Here is a 20,050-nt window from a genome sequence, read left to right on the forward strand (position 1 = left end):
TATGCACCGAGCCTGAAACAAAATGATTCCTATTTTATTTATGGGTTAATTCACCTGTAGTACACAATTATTAATTAAGAGTAAATTACCGGGATGGTCACTTACCTTCATATTTATCACTTTTACTCATCAAATTTGAAAATGTTAAGTTTTAATCACTTATATTATGGTTTTATTAAGTTTTTGTAACTAAGATATTGAATGACGTTACTTTGATGACGTGACACATTATTAAGAAGATTTAATTTTGTTTTAATCCTTGAACTTTAGAGAAAATTTTAATTATGAACATCTATAAACTAACCCTTCTTTTAATATGCTTTTATTTTTGCCAAAACCTAGTTTCTCTTTGCACGACACACCCATTGATAATGCATACACTCTACTGACGTAACTGCTCGAATTCAAGACTTCTAAAGAGAACGACATTCTCATTCCCTTCTAAAATCATTTGATGAGTTCCTCACAACTTGAACTTTCTCTGAGCTGTAATCTGCTATACTCCTGCTTTGTTTGCATGTTGGTATAAGGTTACTCGTAAATCTTGTAAAAGATTGTGAGGTATATTGTTGGACACTCTATTGCCATTTAAGGTTTTATCTTCGTTAATATATATTGGAATTAGTGAAGATAAGATCCTATATATATCCACTGCATCATTCCTTGTATGTCTCTCATGCTTTTGTCGGGCGTTGGTATTTGAAATTTCAATATGCTTGATCGGTAATCGTCACCGGTTTAGGGACGAGGTGTGCCACGCATGGGGGAAGCCAGGGTTTCGAGAAGAATAAAAGCACTTTAAACAATGGTAAATTGAAAATTTATCACTAAACTGCCCTGAATTTATAAAAAAAATCATATTTAAAATTTATTTAAAGTTAGGAGTTAAAATAGAAATTAAATATTTTTATTAATGCGTCATATTATCAAATTAACACATTAAACTTATTAGTGACTAAAACATAATAAAACGATAACGTAAGTGATAAAAACTTAATCTTTTTGAATTTGGTGGGTAAAAGTATACAAATATGAAAGATAAGTGACTATACGTGTGGTTTACCCTTAGTTTCATAATAAATGTAGGGTAAACTACATATTTAGTACCTAAACTATCGGTCATGATTCGTTTTAGTACCTAAACTTTCAATTCTTTCAATATCATACCTAAAGTTTAGTTTTTGTTTCATTTTTAGTACCAAGACTTAAGTGTTGAAAATATTGAAAGTTTAAGTTTAGTACCTAAACCATACTTAGGTTTTAAAAAAATGAAATTTTATATATTAAAACGGACCAAAACTGATAGTTTAAGTATTAAACGATATATTTTACCCATATATATTATTTTAAAATATTATAATTTATTTATTTAATTAAATACAATATTAGACGCAATACTGATGTGACCATATATAATAATAATTTTACTCTTTAAAACTTATGTATTCTGTTAATTTGATATATATTAAAACAATTCAATAAGCTTAATTTTTATATTAAAAAAATTTTCAAATTAGTCTTTGATTTTCTCCTATAAATGTTACACTAATTTTATGTTATTTTCTTGATAGAATAACAATAGTTTGTTGTTATTTTATAATAGAATACAAATATACAATTGTCAAATTGCTACTTTGATCTTATGGACTCATTTGTTTAGAAAATATCACAATAAAATTAAATTAATAATTTTTTAAATTGAATAATTAAAATTAATTAATTGAATTGTTTTAAATTAAGATTAAATTTATATAATTTATACATCTTAGTGATTAAAATTGTTATTATGGTAGTCACATTAGAAGACTATTTTAATTTTAACCGACTGCATGATTTATTTGTAATAATATTTTAATTAAATAATTAAATTATAACTTTTAAAGAAAAGTGTGACAAATTTATAACTGAACTAATAATTAAGTGATTTGGTGTATTTTACCCATTCTTTTATACGCGTCATTCACCTCACGAGATAATATATACAATAAGGTAAGTGAGAATATTTAGGGTACTCTAACTATTAGGGATGGCAAAAAAATCCCGAATTTGATGGGAAAATCGAAAATTGAATTTAACGGGTTAGGTTTGGGGATGATAAATGGGGACGGGGAAAACCCGTTTATGTTAAACGGGGACGGGGACGGGTTTGGTAATCCCCGCCCCGATTACCCGGCCCGATAAATATTAAAAATAATTATTTTTTTTATATATAATATTAATAACATATTTTAAATTAACCCTTAAATATTTTTTATTATTTTTTTCACCCCATACTGCCCCACTTTAAAACGTTGTCCCCGCTTCAATTTCTAGAATTTACCTCAATTTTCGTTGTCTCATAATATTCTTTTTTTCTTTTAATAGTGAAAATAGTGCTTACACTTCTTGTTTGCAATCACGTGTAAACCTTTAATATCTTTTAATAGACAAACATTGTCTAGTTAAATGGGAAAAGTCTGGTTGGTTTGCTGGTATTGTGCCACTTCCAACGAACGTGTATTTGCTGCATGGTCCTCGTCCAGTACACCATTACACACCTGAAGCCCACCACTAGCATTGGCAAGCTGGAAAATATGTCCAGCATAATTTAAAATCAATGCAACTTGCATATTGTCTTCGACTCTTCGACAGCAACCCTCTTTTTCACCTCGCATTCCAATAACCTCATACAAGCTGTCTCCATTACACAAGCTTTAACGTTCCTCTGACAAAGCGAAGCGTGTGAATTAGCCATATTAAAATCAGCCTCGGGACCTATACCAACATCACGTTTTTCCCTAGCAAATGGAACAGCAGCTGCTCTCTAGTATTAAATTCGAAAATTCTAAAAAAATTTGGTTAATTCAAAAATTAACCGAAATTTATTCGGTTCGGTTAATATTTTCGAAAAAAAAATTTGGTTCTATTAACGGTTAAAGAATTTTTTTTGATTAATTCGGTTAATGGTAGTTCGGTCGGTTCGGCCACCAAATTAACCGAATGAACAACCCTACCGATACCCGTTTAAATAAATGTTTATGCTAAACGGGGATACCCGTTTCCCCGCGGTTTTCCCCGATTACTCGATGGGGATCCCCGTTTAAATCCCCGTAGTTTTTTAAATGGGGACGGGTACCCATTTTTTAAATGGGGACGGGGACGGGGGGACCAATACCCGGCCCGAACCCGGCCCGTTGCCATCCCTACTAACTATGTAGTCACCTAATTATTTCTATTTTCATGTTTTTGTAAACTACAATGATATTAAACTACTCAGTCATACCATGAAGCTATGGGAAAGGGTGATAGAGGTTAGGTTGAGACAGTTTACTAGGGTTTCGGAAAATCAATTTGGCTTTATGCCAGACAGGTCTACTACGGAGGTGATTCATCTACTTCGACGGCTTATGGAGAAATAAAGGGGAAAAAATAGAGATCTTCACATGGCGTTCATTGACCTTGAGAAGTCTTATGATAGCGTTCCCCGCGATACAATCTGGAAGACCTTGGAAACGAGACGGATCTCAACTGGTTATATCTGGGCGATTCGTAATATGTACTGCATATCTACTACATACGTCATAACTACAGTTGGAGACACCAAGGCGACCAAGGTGAGAAGGAGAGGACGACCAAGGCGGAAGTGGGAAGACAGGTTGAGATCTGATTTGAAAGATTTAGCCCTTACCGAGTACATGACTTCTGATAGGAAAATATAGAGACTTAAAACCATGGTAGCATAGTAGTGTGGGTTACATCCATATGGGGTATCACCTCTGTCTGTGTTTAATGCCTTTGTAGAAATTTCAATGACTTTTATTTTTTATACGTTTCTGTCATTGGAATTTTTGAAGGTTTAGAACTATGGTAGCGGAGAAATGTTACCTTAGTTTAGGTTTTAACACATTTGACTTTATTCTTTCTCGTTGCTTGTTATCGTTAACTTCTATGTATCATTCTCTTCAGGTTTCCTCTTTTTTTTTTTAGTCGGGTCTTACGTTTCTGTCTATATGCAGAGCCTTTTTACGCATGGATTTATTTGCAGGGATTACTTCCCATTACAGACGCGCATATGTAGACTGCATATGAATGTTGTTTCAACTATGTATTTATTTATTTATTTATTTATACATGCATTGTATTTTACCTTTATTTTTAATTTTTTGACTGTCGGAGGTCTTCCACGAAAGCTTCTCTCAACCAGGCATTGGGGGCAGTCTACTACCTTACCTCTCCTTACCCCATTGCATATGGGAATTGGGTTTTGTTGTTGTTGTTTGTATTTCTAACTTTTGTAGATTTATTTATTTCTTCTGTATTTTAAGGATTTTTTGAAATAATTTCTTTATGATTTGTATTATTATTCATAATTTTTTATATTTTTAATATTTTTTTATAAAAAGTAAATTTAAGTTTTTAGACCCAAAAGATAAAGGATTAAATCTTTCGAAATAAAAGTAGAATGAGTAAAATTTAATATTCAAAGAGTAAAAGGAATTGTAGAGCAATTTTAACCTTTTTAAAGTTCTGTCATCTCTCTACAAGCATCCCCTGCCTCTCACCTCTTCCTTCCGACCCGGTACCTCCCATCCCATGCCTTCAGGTTCCCGACAGACCAGCAAATTAAATAAGGTAATTTTAGAAACCCTAAAGTTTAACTTAAGGACTTGTAAGTCTTGAGATTTTGAATTATCTGCTTGCTCTCTGCCTCTGCACCACTCTGTTATATTTTGGTGTATGGAATTGTGAAAGTAATGCACTCAGGGACGCCGGAGATATGAATATCTATCCAGAGTGATTATAGGGTTAGTTTGTGAACAAAAAATGGGAAAAAGAATGAATTGAACTTCTGACTTGTTATTCATCTTCCAAGCCTTTACGTGATCTAATCATAAGCATCAATAACGCATCCTTAAGTTACCAAATCAGGAACAATGCTGTCATAGACAGGGATGAATCGAGGTGTGTTTGGGAGTGCGGTTGTACCTTGCAAATTTCAAATTCTCATATAGTTTAGGTGTTTTATTTGTATTTTCTATTGATAATTTAATTTCACAACTCTTAATTTTTCTAGTTTCGCACTCCTTTAATTTCTAATACAAATTCTTAAGTTCGCACCTCCTAACATAAAATTCTATGTCCGTCCCTCATCATAGGTTGCCAATGAGATGTCGTCCATATTCCTATTAGAGACTTCATTTCTTCTTTGGATATTAGTCTCTTGTTTTATTGAGAAACACCTAATGAGCCCTTTAGCACCAACATGGAAAGAAGTTTATGCACTTTTAACTGATTTCGTTTTCTCTTTCTCTCAGACTTGAGTTTAGTACAATATGGAAACTCAGTGGCTACTCAAGAGAACACCTTTTGCATTCCCTATTACCTCTCTCAAATCCAACCCTTCTTCAACAAACTTAAGCAGTAATGCACCTCTTCCCCGAAAGGTGATATTAAATGCTTCCTTCTTCATTGTCAAGAATTATTGCGCTTCTATCTTCCATTTCAATTGATTTTATCTATTTGTTTTTGTTTACTTGGTTGTCGGGTTTCTCTTGGAGCAGATGATCCGACAATGGAAGAGGGAAGGATGTATCCTTAGGAGGGACAACTTGGTAGATTGTGCTTCATTGGTTCAAACCTTAGCTAGAAAAAGGATGCCTCATGTTGCTCATCAACTTTTACTCGAGTTAAATTCTGAAGGTTTTATGCCCAACAGTGATACCCTTTCTGCTCTCCTGCTTTGTTTTGCAGATAATGGGTTTTTCCCTCATGCTGAGGCAATATGGGAGGAAATGTTAAATACTTCATCTTTTATGCCTGCTATTCCTCTGGTTTCAAAATTCATGGATGCTTATGGAAAGATGGGGCATTTTCACCAAGTACTGAAAATTTTGGATCAAATAATTCTGCACAGGTTTAACTTGTTACCCCAAGTGTATCCAGTGGCTATCTCTTGCTTTGGAAAGCATGGTCAGCTTGATTTGATGGAGAATACATTGAAGGAGATGGTTTTAAAGGGTTTGCCTATAGATTCTGCCACCGGAAATGCCTTTATTAGGTATTATAGCATTTTTGGTTCCTTAACTAAGATGGAGGCTGCGTATGTCCGCCTTAAAAGATCTAGACATCTGATAGACGAAGAAGGAATCAGAGCAATGTCAGTCGTCTACATCAAGGAAGGGAAGTTCTACAAGTTGGGTGAATTTTTAGATGGTGTGGGTCTTGGGAGGACAGATATAGGCAATCTCTTATGGAATCTCTTGCTATTATCTTATGCTTCCAATTTCAAGATGAAAACCCTGCAGAGACAGTTTCTGAAAATGTTGGATTCTGGCTTCCTTCCTGATTTGACTACATTCAATATAAGAGCTTTGGCCTTCTCAAGAATGTCTATGTTCTGGGATCTTCATCTCAGCCTTGAACACATGAAACATGAAAGCATCGTTCCTGATTTGGTAACTTATGGATGTTTTGTAGATGCATACTTGGATAGAAGACTTGGAGGAAATCTGGATTTCATTTTGAACAATATGAATGCCGATGATTCTCCACTAACATTAACAGATCCACTTGTGTTTGAGGCTATGGGTAAAGGGGACTTCCAGTCAAGTTCAGAGGCATTTATGGAGTTTAAGAGACAAAAGAAATGGACTTATAGGCAGCTAATTGCAGTTTATCTCAAAAAACAATTTCGAAGGAACCAAATATTTTGGAATTACTAAATAGTTGTATGCTATTTGTGTTCAGATATGATTTTTCTGGTTGGTGGATAGCATTATATTATTTCCATTCTTCCATTTTAATCTTTTGTTAATGTATTATTTCCCTAGAATTGTGATGAACTCCAAAAGCAGATAATTTGATGAAGCAATCAAAAGATCCATTTGAAGCACATTGAAGGAGCAAGAGGAATCACCACCTGATTTCCCAATTGGTTAGGATGAGTTGAACTGCCAGACTCCAATCGAAACCCAGAATGAAGCTGCTGGTGGACAAAATATTCTTGTAGATGATGATATTAACTCCAACATCAACAATCCCTCTCAATTTTACCCATCGTCCAGCTCCACTCCTATGCTGACTGCTATCCACTAGAGTTGATGTAATATCACTTCTGTACTGCCATAAAGAACAAAGAATATGATAACTACGAAGAGGAAAACGCAGATGTTGAGCTTGTGAAGTTCCCTTGCATTGCCGACCCTGCTAAAATGGCCAAGAGCATAGATGTACCCCCATATATTTGTACGATAAAGAGTTTGCAGGTTCTACACGTCAGATTAACGAGTGAATTGTTAATTAAACTTAAAGAATGGAACAATTGAGAAGCATTGAGCTTGGTGGATTGATAGAAGCCGATGAAGAGCAATTGTGCATCTCTATTCAAAGAATGCAATACCTTCATTACTTACGGTTGAATTCACAACCCCAGTTTGCACTAAAGCTGGATGCTCTTCCATCAGCCCCTCCTTACCTTGAGAAGCTTTTTCTAGTTGGGAAATTGGGAAAAGTTCCACATTGGTTTAACACCCTAGTCAATCTTAAATTCTTGTCCCTACAGAAGTCTGAACTGGGGGAAGATGCAATTTCTCACATTCAGACATTGCCCAATCTGGTGCAACTCGATCTCGCGAAAAATGCATTTGTGGGAGAGCACCTATGTTTTGTTGAAGGGTTCAAAAAGCTTCAGCGCTTATATTTAAGGGGATTATCAGAACTGAAGGAGATTGTGATAGAGGATGGCATGATGCCTGGCCTTAAAGAACTTAACGTTATGGCATGCAAGGAGTTGAGGCAATTGCCAAACGGTTGGAAACATCAAACCCATTTGAAGGCGGTGCATTTGTATGATGTTTCGAGTGAGCTGGTGGAGAGCATATGCGGAAAAGGAATGGACCACCACCCCACTAAGCCATTCATCCTCCTCACCAGAACTGATGATGAAGATGAAGCACAAGTAGAATCCAAGTGGGTACACCAAATCCTCAATTAGTTGGTGTTGTACAATCCCAGGTACCAACACTCCCTACCATAAACCATGACAAATAGCCAACAAACCCACTCTTAATAACAATTAATGATGCATAACTTGTTTTCTTTTTCTGACCTTGCAGAAGTGAAACAAGATGTTCATGGATGGGCTGGCTGGTTAAGGTCTGGTTCAAAGAGAATTCATGTATTCTCCATATATACATGCTTTTACTTAATTTGCATAGGGCTTAAATAGTTGCTAAACCTGAGTCAATCATATCTCTTATGATAATCATGCGAGTGAGTGTTGTACGATTGAATATTGTGTTTTTAATATATTTATTCAAATAATTCTTCAACTTATATTCATTTGATGATATGATCCACTCCTATTTTGATAAGAGTAGAAGTGCAACAAGATATTCATGGATAGGTTGGTTAAGGTCTGGTTAAAAAAGAATTCAAGCATTCTCCATATATACATGATTTTACTTGATTTGGATAGGGTTTAAATAATTGCTAAGCTAAACTTTGTCAATCATATATCTTATGATACTCGGGCGGGAACCGAGTGTTGTATGATATTAATATATTTATTCAAATAATTCTTCAACTTATATTATTCATTCATCTGATGATACAACCACAATGGCAACAAAAAGTATTTAACATTGTCATTAGGCTATTCTTGTGCCTACAAAGCATCTTTCATAAACGAAGGCATTTCTGACAAAAATAACATGAAACAGAATCTAAAATAATAAGCATAAAATGGCTTAGACAATCATCTTACAAAACCCACAAACATGGCAGTTCTAAATAAGAAAACAGAACGATAGCATATAAGGCTATTCACGTTCCTATTAAGCATCTTCACAAGCCAATGACAACAATTTTAACAAAATGACATTCAAACACAACTCTAAATTTATTTCATTGATAGCAAGAAAAGACTCTACGCATGTGACAGGCACAATCTGGAAATCTTACAACACACACAAGAAAGAACAATTGGAATGATATAGGAATGCGGTCGGGAATACCCTACTACGATAAACTAATATTCGAAACAAATGCTTTGAAGGAAGTAGATCAATATTCTTCACCTTCCTCTTCATCATCTCCGCCTTCGGCACCAACTTCTTCATAATCCTTCTCAAGAGCAGCCAGATCCTCACGGGCTTCAGAGAACTCACCTTCTTCCATCCCCTCACCAACATACCAATGCACAAAAGCTCTCTTCGAGTACATGAGATCAAACTTGTGGTCAATCCTTGCAAAAACCTCGGCCACTGCTGTGTTATTGCTTATCATGCAAACAGCTCGCTGCACCTTAGCAAGATCTCCTCCAGGAACAACAGTTGGGGGCTGATAGTTGATACCGCATTTGAAACCAGTTGGGCACCTGAACACTCCAAAGAATTTTCAGACAACAAGGTATTGGGCACAAGTACTATGGTAAATTCAACATAATGTGCTGCAGTACATTAGCAAATCATATGTCTGCATTCTATAATATCTATAATCTCCTAAAGGAGTAAATATCGATGCCCTAGTATATTGTTGGCATAGCATGAGATGCATAGGATATTCGTAATTGTTCATAAAGAACTTGAGCATTCAAAGAGGAAAATAACTGATGACCAGGACAATTTGACTTTTAGCACAAGAGATTTAAAAAGTAATAATCAAAACCATTTCTTTTTCTAGTCGTTGAGCTACAAAGAAGTAGAAATGCTCTTTACCAGTCAACAAACTGCACAGTCCTCTTTGTTTTGATAGTAGCAACAGCCGCATTAACATCCTTGGGCACAACATCACCACGATACATCAGGCAGCATGCCATGTACTTCCCATGCCTAGGGTCGCACTTCGCCATCATGCTTGAGGGCTCAAACACGGCATTTGTGATTTCAGGAACTGATAACTGTTCATGGTATGCTTTCTCAGCTGAGATAACAGGAGCATATGAAGAGAGCATGAAATGGATACGAGGATATGGAACAAGATTGGTTTGGAACTCTGTAATGTCCACATTAATGGCTCCATCAAACCTCAAAGAAGTCGTCAAGGACGAAATGGTTTGAGATATCAATCGGTTCAAATTGGTGTAAGTTGGCCTCTCGATATCAAGGGATCTTCGGCATATGTCATAAATAGCTTCATTGTCCAAGAGCACAGCCACATCTGTATGCTCAAGAAGAGAATGTGTGGACAGAACGCTATTGTAAGGCTCTACAACTGCTGTTGAGACCTTCAAATGTAACAAGAGAAAACCTTGAGTTCATCAACTTTCACGTGCGTCAAAAAACCTTTGATCTCATCAAATTTACCATCGAACTTCTATAATTAACAGACTAAGCCAGTTACGCTAACTCCATTGAATAGTTTTTAAAGCAAAATCTGTCTCAACGTGTATACATGACTTATTTTCCAAAAAAAAAATCAACTTCAGAATTTCATGCCAAGTAATATATGCACAAATTGGTACCGACCGTTACCTTAGAAGTTAGAACTACTTAACTAAGTTAACATAAGTGATCCTATAAATTACACCTACAAAATTGTTTCAAAGGCTAAATATAAAGTAGATATGGCATACTGAAAATGGAGATGTTCATGAGTTAGCAGTAATCAAAACAGTCAATTACCTGCGGTGAAGGATAGATGGTGAACCCAAGCTTTGATTTCTTTCCATAATCTACCGACAAACGCTCCAACAACAAAGATCCCAGACCGGATCCGGTTCCACCGCCGACAGCATTAAACACCATAAACCCTTGCAACCCAGTGCAGTTATCAGCTAACTTCCTAACTCGGTCAAGGCATAGATCCACAATTTCCTTGCCAACTGCAGAAAAACACAAAGCTAATCAATGTAAGCCAACAAACAACGACAACGAAGTTAAGCACAGGGGAAAATGATGTTTTCTTACTCGTATAGTGGCCTCTGGCAAAATTATTAGCAGCATCTTCCTTCCCAGAAATAAGCTGCTCGGGGTGGAAAAGTTGCCGGTAAGGACCGGTTCTAATTTCATCGATGACAGTGGGTTCCAGATCCACAAACACAGCTCTCGGAACGTGCTTTCCCGAGCCCGTTTCGCTGAAGAAAGTGTTGAAAGCATCGTGCGCCACACCCACTGACGTATCACTGCAATCACACCAATAAAACTACTTCAATGCCATTACAAGATCCAATTTTTTTGTTAACAGAAAAATGGGTTTATGAATTTAGATCCCAAAAGAGAAAATAAAAGAATAATAAAAGAAACCTGGGCATTGTTCCATCGGGGTGGATTTCGTGTTCGAGACAGTAAAGCTCCCAGCAGGAATTCCCGACCTGAATACCGGCTTGGCCAATGTGGAGGCTAATAATTTCTCTCATCGTTACTTTTTTCTTGCTTTAGTCAAAATGAGTAAAGATCTGTGATTTAGGGGATCCGATACAAAGGCAACTGAGCTAAATCTGATCGGATCTGATGAAAAATAGAATGGAACTACGGGAGAAGCAAAGGATAAGGAGTGAAGTGAACCCGAGGCCGAGAACGTGACAATTACACAAAAAAATCTGGCCTTTCTGTTCGGGAAATTACGAAATGGGCCGGCAAACCGACAAATATTGATCTGTTAATCTTATTATTATAATTAGGGTTGAGTTTAAAAAATTGAGAAATTCGAATATTATATTATAGAGTAAACTATACATTTAGTACTTTAACTATCACTTTTATTTCGTTTTAGTCATATAATTACTTTTTTATTTCAAAATCATACCTAAGGTTATGTTTTAGTTTCATTTTGGTCATATACCATTAAAAAAATTAACGGTGATTTTGACGTATCACCATAAGATAATGTCATATCGTCATAGAAATTTTTTAATAAATGACATGCCAGCAATTATGTTAGTTTTTTAACCAAAATGAAAATAAAACGTAATGCTAGGTGTGATTTAAAAAAAATAATAGTTGGGTGATCCAAATGGAACAAAAGTGATGATTGAGTACTAACGTGTAGTTTTATCCTAAATTGTATATAAGTATTTGAACTACATAAGATGTCATTGAACTTTAAATCATGTATTGTTTATACAACTGGATTTTTAGTTAATCCAATTATAGCGTTAAAGTTTGATTTTATTTTTAAGACTTAATGTAAAAATAAGTGTCCAAAGTATACCTAAAGTTAACTTCAGGTGCCTATTTTTTTTTATTAAACATAGGTGCCTAACATTTCTAATATTATTCTTTTAGGTACACGGACCTTTAACACAGTTAAATAACATGTGTCATGCATATAAAATTTTAAATTTTTTGATTTTTTAAAAAAAATTTACAAGCTTAAAACGTGTCACTTAATTATTAAATTTAAAGACATGCGCTGAAAGTTTAATGTCGTAAACGTTAGGCATCTATTTTTTAACGAAAAATTCTTTACACACCTAAAATTAACTTTAGACATAATTTGAACACTTATTTTTACATTAAACATATTTTTAATTATTCATTAGACTGTTAAACTTTAACAACACGATGATATGTATAGATCTTTTCATCGTTGAGATGATGCGGGCAAAACGATATCCTTTTTTATGTAGCTAGTAATACTTAAATCATGATTTTATCAATTTTACTATTAAATTTTAAAAAATAATTGATTTTAGTACTAAATTTTTTTGACCATCATCAATCGCCATTAATAACAATAATGATATTAAAATATTTACATTTAGCGGGTAAGGCTAGACGGTGATGGGTTGGTTTCTTGGACTCGACAAAACAAACTTGTCCCTACATTGGAATTTAAAATCAAGCATAAATTACACCGTAAGTCATTCAATTATTAGTATATTGTAAATGTTTGATTGAATTTCAAAACATTACAACCAGGTCAATTGATCAGTTGGTTGTCATCAAAAAGAGGCTTTATAGTTAAAAAATGATATTCACGTTAACTTTTTAATTAATATAAACTTGAATTTTTAATACGAATCTAACAGAAGTTCATAAGAATTGTATTTATAAAATATATAATTTTTTAAAATATAATATCACATTGTCGATTGAGAGTTCATCCCATTAGCATATTTACTACTCATAAATTAAAATTTAAAAGAAGTTTTTTTTTTTTAAATATTAAACTATTTTAACTTTCGAGATTATGATATTTTTAGGGTGAATTATCTCTAAGATCATTAAATTATTAGATCAATTTTATTTTTATAATTAAATTAAAATTTTATCAATTAAATAATTAGACTTTCAATTTGGTTTGAATCAAGTCATCGACTAGCAAATTTCGTCAATTAGATGAGTAAAAATATTGTCAATAAGGTAAATGAAAATTTTACATGAGTAATACATGAAAATAGGGATGGTAGACTGATACAATTTCATATATTTCACACCGCAACTACTTTAATTGGGGTGAAGATGTGTATAAGTTTAGTGTGTAGTGAGCGAGTGTGGATGTAAAAAGTTATATCCGTCTTGGGTAGTGGGTAGGTGATGGGTTTGAGATCTTACCCGCTCTACATTTGTCCACTCACTAACTTCTCGTCATATAAATTTTGGATCATTATGAATTTATATATAATTTCAGATATTATTATGTAAATCTTAAGATTTTATAGAATATGACTTGTAGTTTAATAGCATGTTAGAGTATAAACATTTATTTAACCAAATATTATGGTATAAACATTTTATCATGCTTCTTAAGAGACGTGTTTGTTTTATATTTTGTTGCTTATGTAATATTTGAAGTTGCTGTTATGTGAGTACAAACGGGTACAAACGAGTACGTGATAGGTGGTGAGTGTCCAGTTCAGTAGTGGGTGGTTTTGAGAATGTACTCGCATGGGTGGATGTGAATTTAAAATTTTACCTGTTATGGGTGGTGGGTAGGTGGTAGATACGAAAATATTATGTGGGTATGAGAATGGGGAAGCAATATCCACACTCGCCCCGCCCGTTTGCCATCCCTACATGAAAAACGTTCATTGTATTGGGTATATGTGATCAAAACCCGATTCAACTAAAAAAATTATTTTTAAAGTATTGAGTTATTCGTGTTGTTTGAGTTGTTCTAGTCAACTTATTTTTTTATTCGAATTTCGATTTTGGGTAGAGTTTGAATTTGAAAAATACAAATAATCGAAAAAACTAAAAATTAAAATGACATTGTTTTGATTTTTAGCTAAGTTATTTGAATATTATAACGGTTTGGTCCCAAATTTTTTATTTAATCATCATTGTTTTTAGTTCATTTAATACAAAATTTTAATAGCATGCTCCTCAATCAATGTATAATACTATTGTAGTTTCAATTCCACTTTTAACAATAAAATTAATCTATTTACAATTTAGTCACTTAACTTTACATGATTTCTTTATTTATATAATTATTCATTTGTTTTAGGTCTATTTTTATCAAATTTGAACCACACGATCCTCGATCACTTTAATTCTTATACAACTTCAAATTCTCTTTTTGATGACAAACTTTTCTTTTCTTTTTTAAAATTTAGTCCTTCAACTTTATGTTACATTCAATTTTATCCTTTAATTATATATCTTTACATATTCTTTATTCACATAAATTCATTGACTCCGTTATTCTCCTATAAAAACTTTATCCTCAAAATTATTTGTTTTTAAAAATAACGTCCTAAATACATTATATAATTTTAGATGAAATTTAATTTACTAAACAACATTACAAATATTACTTACACACGTGAAAAATTATGAATAAATACATATTTATATCATATATAATTAGAGAATCGTTTAAATTGAAATCAATTGGTGTTATATCGTTATAAATAATTATATTTAAATTTAAACAAAAACTAGAACAAGTCTATTTAATTCAACTTGAATTTTATAAATTCAATTTGATTCAAAAATTTTAAATAATATTTGAATGATAAAACGATATTCATAAATAAATCTAATTTTTAATAAATTAAAAGATAATCTAACAAAAAAATGTACACATTGAAGCTAACTTTTCAGTAAAAAAAATCCAATTATTCACAATATCTGGGCTTAATTAGTTTTAAGATCCAGTAGAAGAGTAGTCCAAGTTGTGTTTTGGAGATGGATTACCCTCACAAACCAAACCAAATGCAGCGGAGCTAATCTTTCTTTTGTTAATGGCGGAAAACTGGAGCCCTTTGTTTGTGTTTTGAAATACGGGCCAATCAAAAGATTTTCCTCCATTATTCATTACACAAACCCAGGTTAGTATACTTCTTCTATTGCTCTTTGTTAGCTTTTCCCTGTCTCTGCCATACTAGCAGTCCCAACTTTATGTTCTTCTCCATCGTCCTTTTGCATATCGTATTCCTTTTCATCTTCTTCTTGTTTGAAAGCAAGTTTTTTGATATCATGAGCTTTGAGACGACTGTGTAGTAAAATAAATACATTCAGCTTTGGAATGATTTAAAGACTCTGGTTTAGTGACTCAGATTCATCATCTTGTCATTCCAAAAATGGAGGAGCAATCGTTTTTTGATAGAATGATCACGCACCTTCGTTCATCTTGCAAGTAAGATTGTTTTTCATTTATCTTTATTTATGCAAATTTTGATTCAATTTTCATTTGAATAACACTTCTACTTTGGTTAATGATTTGAAGGTATTATACTGGTTATCCCAAAGACCTTGGGCCGTCACGGGTTATCCATTTCACATCCGAGCGTGAATTTGTGCAGCTCCTTCATCAAGGTCGTCCAGTTGTTGTTGCATTCACTATTAGGTTATCTAAAACCCCAAAGCCCTTATATTTTTTTCACACTTGTTTGTATACTTCCCTGGCTCACCCTTTATATATTTGTTTTTCAAATCGCAGGGGGAACTACACAAAGCATCTTGACAAAGTACTTGAGGAAGCTGCTGCTGAGTTCTATCCGAATATTAAATTTATGCGCGTAATTTTTCCTTTTTCCTTCTGATAACGTGACCGGTCGTTACTATCATCATAGGGCAGCTGTTCTTAGAAAAAACACTTGTCCAACATAAGCTAATATCCACCTACTTTCGACTTTGAAGCCTTGGATTTGGACCTTGGGGATCAGGGAATGGGATTTTTGAAATTGAAGAGGCATAATCCCCTGATCAAGCCCATTTCTAAAGAGCTTTTATGTACCCAAACTACCATTGCACTTTAGTTCAACCCCTTTTTTATAGTGATGACTGTGATATGGTGATGGTATTTGTGCTAACTTACGATATGTTAGTTTACTTTTTTTTCCTTACACTCACATCTTAGTTTTTTCTTGTGCTCTCTCCTTCCAGGTTGAGTGCCCAAAATATCCTGGGTTTTGTATAACACGACAGAAGAAGGAATATCCATTCATTGAAATATTTCATAGTCCAGAGCAAGTACGCTACTTCTCTTTATTTCTATTTTCTACCTCTACTGTGCTATTTGCTTGTTGTGGTCTGTTGTAACTGGTTAAAGTATCCAGAACTTAATGTTGACTAGTTCGGAGTTGTTCAAGGAATGCATGATTTTTGTATAACATCCATAAGCCTAAAAGTTGCTAAAACTATAATAACCTGAATAAGATTTGTCTATTGCACTTTCTACTCCGTGCTTTTTCTGATTCAGTTATGGCTTCTTAATCAGTAGGCCTTTATAGAATCAGAGCACATAGCCAAATCATTCTGGTTTGCTCCTGCAAAACCTCATTGCTTGTGAAGGTTTTGCATGAAATTATGCTATCTTTGCACCCTTGTTGGTCATGATCTATATGAACAACTTATCTTGTGAAGCAAAATAAAGGGAAGGGAAGGAAAAGAAATAACCAGAACTGCTTCTCTTTTCCAAGTTAATGAAAAAATAGCTCCCGTATATTCTGTTTTTGCATGTAATTTTGTGAGAAAAATGATGCATAAACTTGGGACAGTGTGTTGGTGTAGGAAAGAACCAAAAGTCAAAACAAAGAAGGCTAAGCTATTGCTATAAAGTGTTAATGACAAGAATAAAGCCACCACAGCATGTTTTTCTTTAGTGTTTGCTTTCTGCTAACTTCCAAATTAAAACAAATTTGAAATTACGAACCTCTTATTTCCATCTTGTGGCCAGTAACAAATATGAATGTACATTTTATCAGTTGGGATATGATATGGGGTTTGGTTAAGCTGCAGTCAAATGAATCTTATGAGTGCAAAATATGTTTTAATCCATAACCTATGTTGTAGTGTATGTTGGAGTCTACTATTTGTAATAATGTCAGAGTTCATGCCTGCATGTTTGTGGATGTTGAATATTGTCAATTTGTAGCAAATGATTTGCTGGAGATACTGATGTCGAAATCTTGCCACATATGGTGTCCAATTTCCATTGTTATCATTTAATAAGAAATTCTATTGCAGGCTGTAAACCAAGGGAGGGTTGCTGATCCAAATATCACAAGATACTCTGTAAAAGTTCTACCTGTGAGTTTTTTTTTTATCCTCTTACCCCTAAAATTCGTTAGCATCACTGGTACCCTCAACGGTTCTGAATTTTTTGCTTTGCAATATGTTTCAGTATGACAACTTGGTTCAGATGAACTTTCACACATTTAATCTGCTTATATATACATAAATAGATACTGCAAGAAAAGGTCCTTATGTTAATGCTTTTCATATATTAGCTTGTGAGCATTCTGTACATTAAATTGCATATACGTGCTCATTGTTAGTTTCATGGATTGGTCACTTGGTGTCATAACGATACGAGTGTTATTTCCAGAAAATGATCTAGAATTTCACAATCGTATATGCATATAAATTCTGGTAAAAAAACGAATATACATACGTTTTGCCGAAGCAGTATTCTTTTCTTTAGTCATGAGTTTCTTCTCCGTGTTCATCGTTCCTATTCGATATCCTAATTGGTTTCTGTTCTTTCATCTATAAAATCCAGTTCAATTATGATCTCAGTGCTTACGGATTTAGAGAATTCTTCAAGCGCCACGGGGTTCAGACATCGGATCCGAAGTAAAGACTCGGTGACATATATTGATCTCTTACTCCTTTTTATTTACAACTCCTATAACATCATAAATGGTACATGTACTTTGACCCGACGTCGATACTTATACTTTTAAAATGTCTATTGTGATGTTGAATGTCTTTTTGTTGTGCGTCTATTACGTCGAATAGATTAAGCAGAGGTTCACTGTCACTAGCCAACATCGATTGGGAAGTTAACGTGGACGCGTCGATATATTATCCATATGCTTATCAACCCTATAATTTTTATAGTCAATTAATAATAAACGCATACATATCTTACAAATATAATTGTTCAAACTTATCTATAAGAAGAACAAAATATTATTGTCGATAAATGATATTAGTAGACTTATCGAATGTAAGATTATCTTTGAGAATAAGATTATTGGAATGTAACATTATTTTAGAAATGTTGTATTATCTTGTTTGGTTTATTAAGCAGGAATGTAAGATTACAGTGTTTGGTTGGAGGAATATAAGATTTCTTGAATGCATATTTTACTATATTATCATTGTGATATATGTTCTTTCTAAACAAGTTAAACTTTAATATTAAATTATAAATATTTAAATGAAAATTTATAAAAATATTTTTATTGTTATGCTATCTAAGTTTAAAGAAAAAAAAATACACTTAGCATATAATTAATATAATTAGTATATCGAACTTATATTTTTAAATAAGTTTTATAAGTATCATATTTATTTATATGAAATATAATATAATATAAAAATAATATTGTAGTCTCGAGTGAATAAATATATTATTTTTCAATGTATAAAATATATTTTTTAATAACTCAAAATTAAATATTATTTTAAATAATTACATTTTTTATAATAATAACATTTTCACCTCATAAAATAATAAAATGATTAATATACTAAATATTAAAAATCTAACATAATTTTAACTACTCACATTTATTAATATTTTATTAAATTAAATTCTTTGTATAGTATTATTATTATTATTATTATTATTATCAAATTTATAATTTTAAGTAAATCACATAGAATAAGAATTAAGAAGGATTTATACGAAAAGAATTCACTATTTTAAGGGTATTTATGTCCAAAGTAGTAAATATTGCTCATTACCCAAAAATTTAGAGGTAATGACATTTTCATCATTTTAAACAAAAAATATTATTATTGGCAATAAATTATTATCTGATAATAATATTTTTTTGCGAACCAAACGTGAAAATACAATTTTAAAAAATTGATAAAGTTATTGTTGGCGAATCAAATGTCACCCAAAAGTAGTATAAAAATATTTAAAAAATGAAGAAAATGTAATAAAAGAGGGAGATAAGGTGATACCGAATGAAAACGAAAACTTTGAAATAAGATTGATTTAACCCAATAAAGATAACAAATTTTTTATTTAGCCTATTAGGGTAATCGAAATAAAAATTAGAATAAAAAATATTTTTATTAAAACTCATCATCTCAACGTGATGAGTTTCATGTTACTGTAGAAAAGATAATAGATCCCAAAATAAATTTTAACTAAGGGCTAAATAAAAAACCTACATACCTTACTGGCCAATTTTGCCTCGAAATAAAACCATTTTGGTACCAAAAAATTATTGTGAATATTTTATTCCCTCGGTGTCTCAACTATCAAAAACCCTTTATTAAAGCCCTCTTCTTTCTTCATCCATTCCATTCATCCCCTTCTCCCGCAGATCACACCTCTCTGGCTATATCATGCTCTATCATTCTCATCTCCTCCTTTCAAATGATACGTTTCTATCTGTTCTCTCCATTACACCCACTGTATCATGCGCATATATTCGTTAAACTTGGATTATTCTTCATTTCCATTATCTAAAACTGAGTTTGTAGATACGGAACAATGTTTTCCGGTAATAAATTCATGGGTAAACTACTGATTTAGTCACTTTCGTTTTAGTTTTATAAATTTATGGTCATTGGATTAAAAAAACATAAGTTTTTGATCACTTATGTTGTCGTTTTATTAGATTTGGTCACTGAGACGTTAGCTACCGTGAATTGGATGACGTGATATGTTAGTAAAAAAGTTTAATTTTCATTTTAACCCTTGAACTTTAAATAAA

The 20,050-nt window shown here is 32.9% G+C and overlaps 3 protein-coding genes across 3 annotated transcripts; 2 read left to right on the forward strand and 1 right to left on the reverse strand.

Moving 5' to 3' along the window:
* The first annotated feature begins 4,512 nt into the window (after positions 1-4,512).
* Positions 4,513-6,825, forward strand: LOC120182545 (pentatricopeptide repeat-containing protein At3g42630). The gene is made up of 3 exons (XM_039187494.1): positions 4,513-4,611; positions 5,295-5,423; positions 5,541-6,825. Exons 2-3 carry the CDS (start codon positions 5,313-5,315, stop codon positions 6,699-6,701), a joined length of 1,272 nt encoding a protein of 423 aa, XP_039043425.1. The 5' UTR covers positions 4,513-4,611; positions 5,295-5,312; the 3' UTR covers positions 6,702-6,825.
* A 1,943-nt stretch (positions 6,826-8,768) lies between these two features.
* Positions 8,769-11,335, reverse strand: LOC120182587 (tubulin alpha-3 chain-like). Its single transcript, XM_039187514.1, has 5 exons — positions 11,223-11,335; positions 10,887-11,101; positions 10,602-10,801; positions 9,696-10,204; positions 8,769-9,355 (listed from the first exon to the last, which is right to left on the reverse strand). Exons 1-5 carry the CDS (start codon positions 11,333-11,335, stop codon positions 9,043-9,045), a joined length of 1,350 nt encoding a protein of 449 aa, XP_039043445.1. The 3' UTR covers positions 8,769-9,042.
* A 3,811-nt stretch (positions 11,336-15,146) lies between these two features.
* On the forward strand, positions 15,147-18,183 carry LOC120182550. Its single transcript, XM_039187497.1, has 7 exons — positions 15,147-15,196; positions 15,417-15,504; positions 15,595-15,714; positions 15,808-15,886; positions 16,254-16,340; positions 17,337-17,399; positions 17,872-18,183. The coding sequence occupies exons 2-7, from the start codon at positions 15,449-15,451 to the stop codon at positions 17,947-17,949; spliced, it is 483 nt and encodes a 160-aa protein (XP_039043428.1). The 5' UTR covers positions 15,147-15,196; positions 15,417-15,448; the 3' UTR covers positions 17,950-18,183.
* Positions 18,184-20,050: the final 1,867 nt, after the last annotated feature.

This window comes from Hibiscus syriacus, unplaced genomic scaffold (genome assembly GCF_006381635.1).
Source record: "Hibiscus syriacus cultivar Baekdansim isolate YM2019G1 unplaced genomic scaffold, ASM638163v2 tig00112688_pilon, whole genome shotgun sequence".
Classification (NCBI taxonomy): Eukaryota; Viridiplantae; Streptophyta; class Magnoliopsida; order Malvales; family Malvaceae; genus Hibiscus; species Hibiscus syriacus.

Coding starts and splice junctions, on each gene's coding strand:
- LOC120182550 (XM_039187497.1), top strand. CDS start 15,449: ATGGAGGAGCAATCGTTTTTTGATAGAATGATCACGCACCTTCGTTCA. Junction 15,505..15,594: donor CACCTTCGTTCATCTTGCAA/GTAAGATTGTTT, acceptor AATGATTTGAAG/GTATTATACTGGTTATCCCA. Junction 15,715..15,807: donor GTTGTTGCATTCACTATTAG/GTTATCTAAAAC, acceptor TTCAAATCGCAG/GGGGAACTACACAAAGCATC.
- LOC120182587 (XM_039187514.1), bottom strand. CDS start 11,335: ATGAGAGAAATTATTAGCCTCCACATTGGCCAAGCCGGTATTCAGGTC. Junction 11,102..11,222: donor CCCGATGGAACAATGCCCAG/GTTTCTTTTATT, acceptor GTGTGATTGCAG/TGATACGTCAGTGGGTGTGG. Junction 10,802..10,886: donor TGCCAGAGGCCACTATACGA/GTAAGAAAACAT, acceptor GTTTTTCTGCAG/TTGGCAAGGAAATTGTGGAT.
- LOC120182545 (XM_039187494.1), top strand. CDS start 5,313: ATGGAAACTCAGTGGCTACTCAAGAGAACACCTTTTGCATTCCCTATT. Junction 5,424..5,540: donor ATGCACCTCTTCCCCGAAAG/GTGATATTAAAT, acceptor CTCTTGGAGCAG/ATGATCCGACAATGGAAGAG.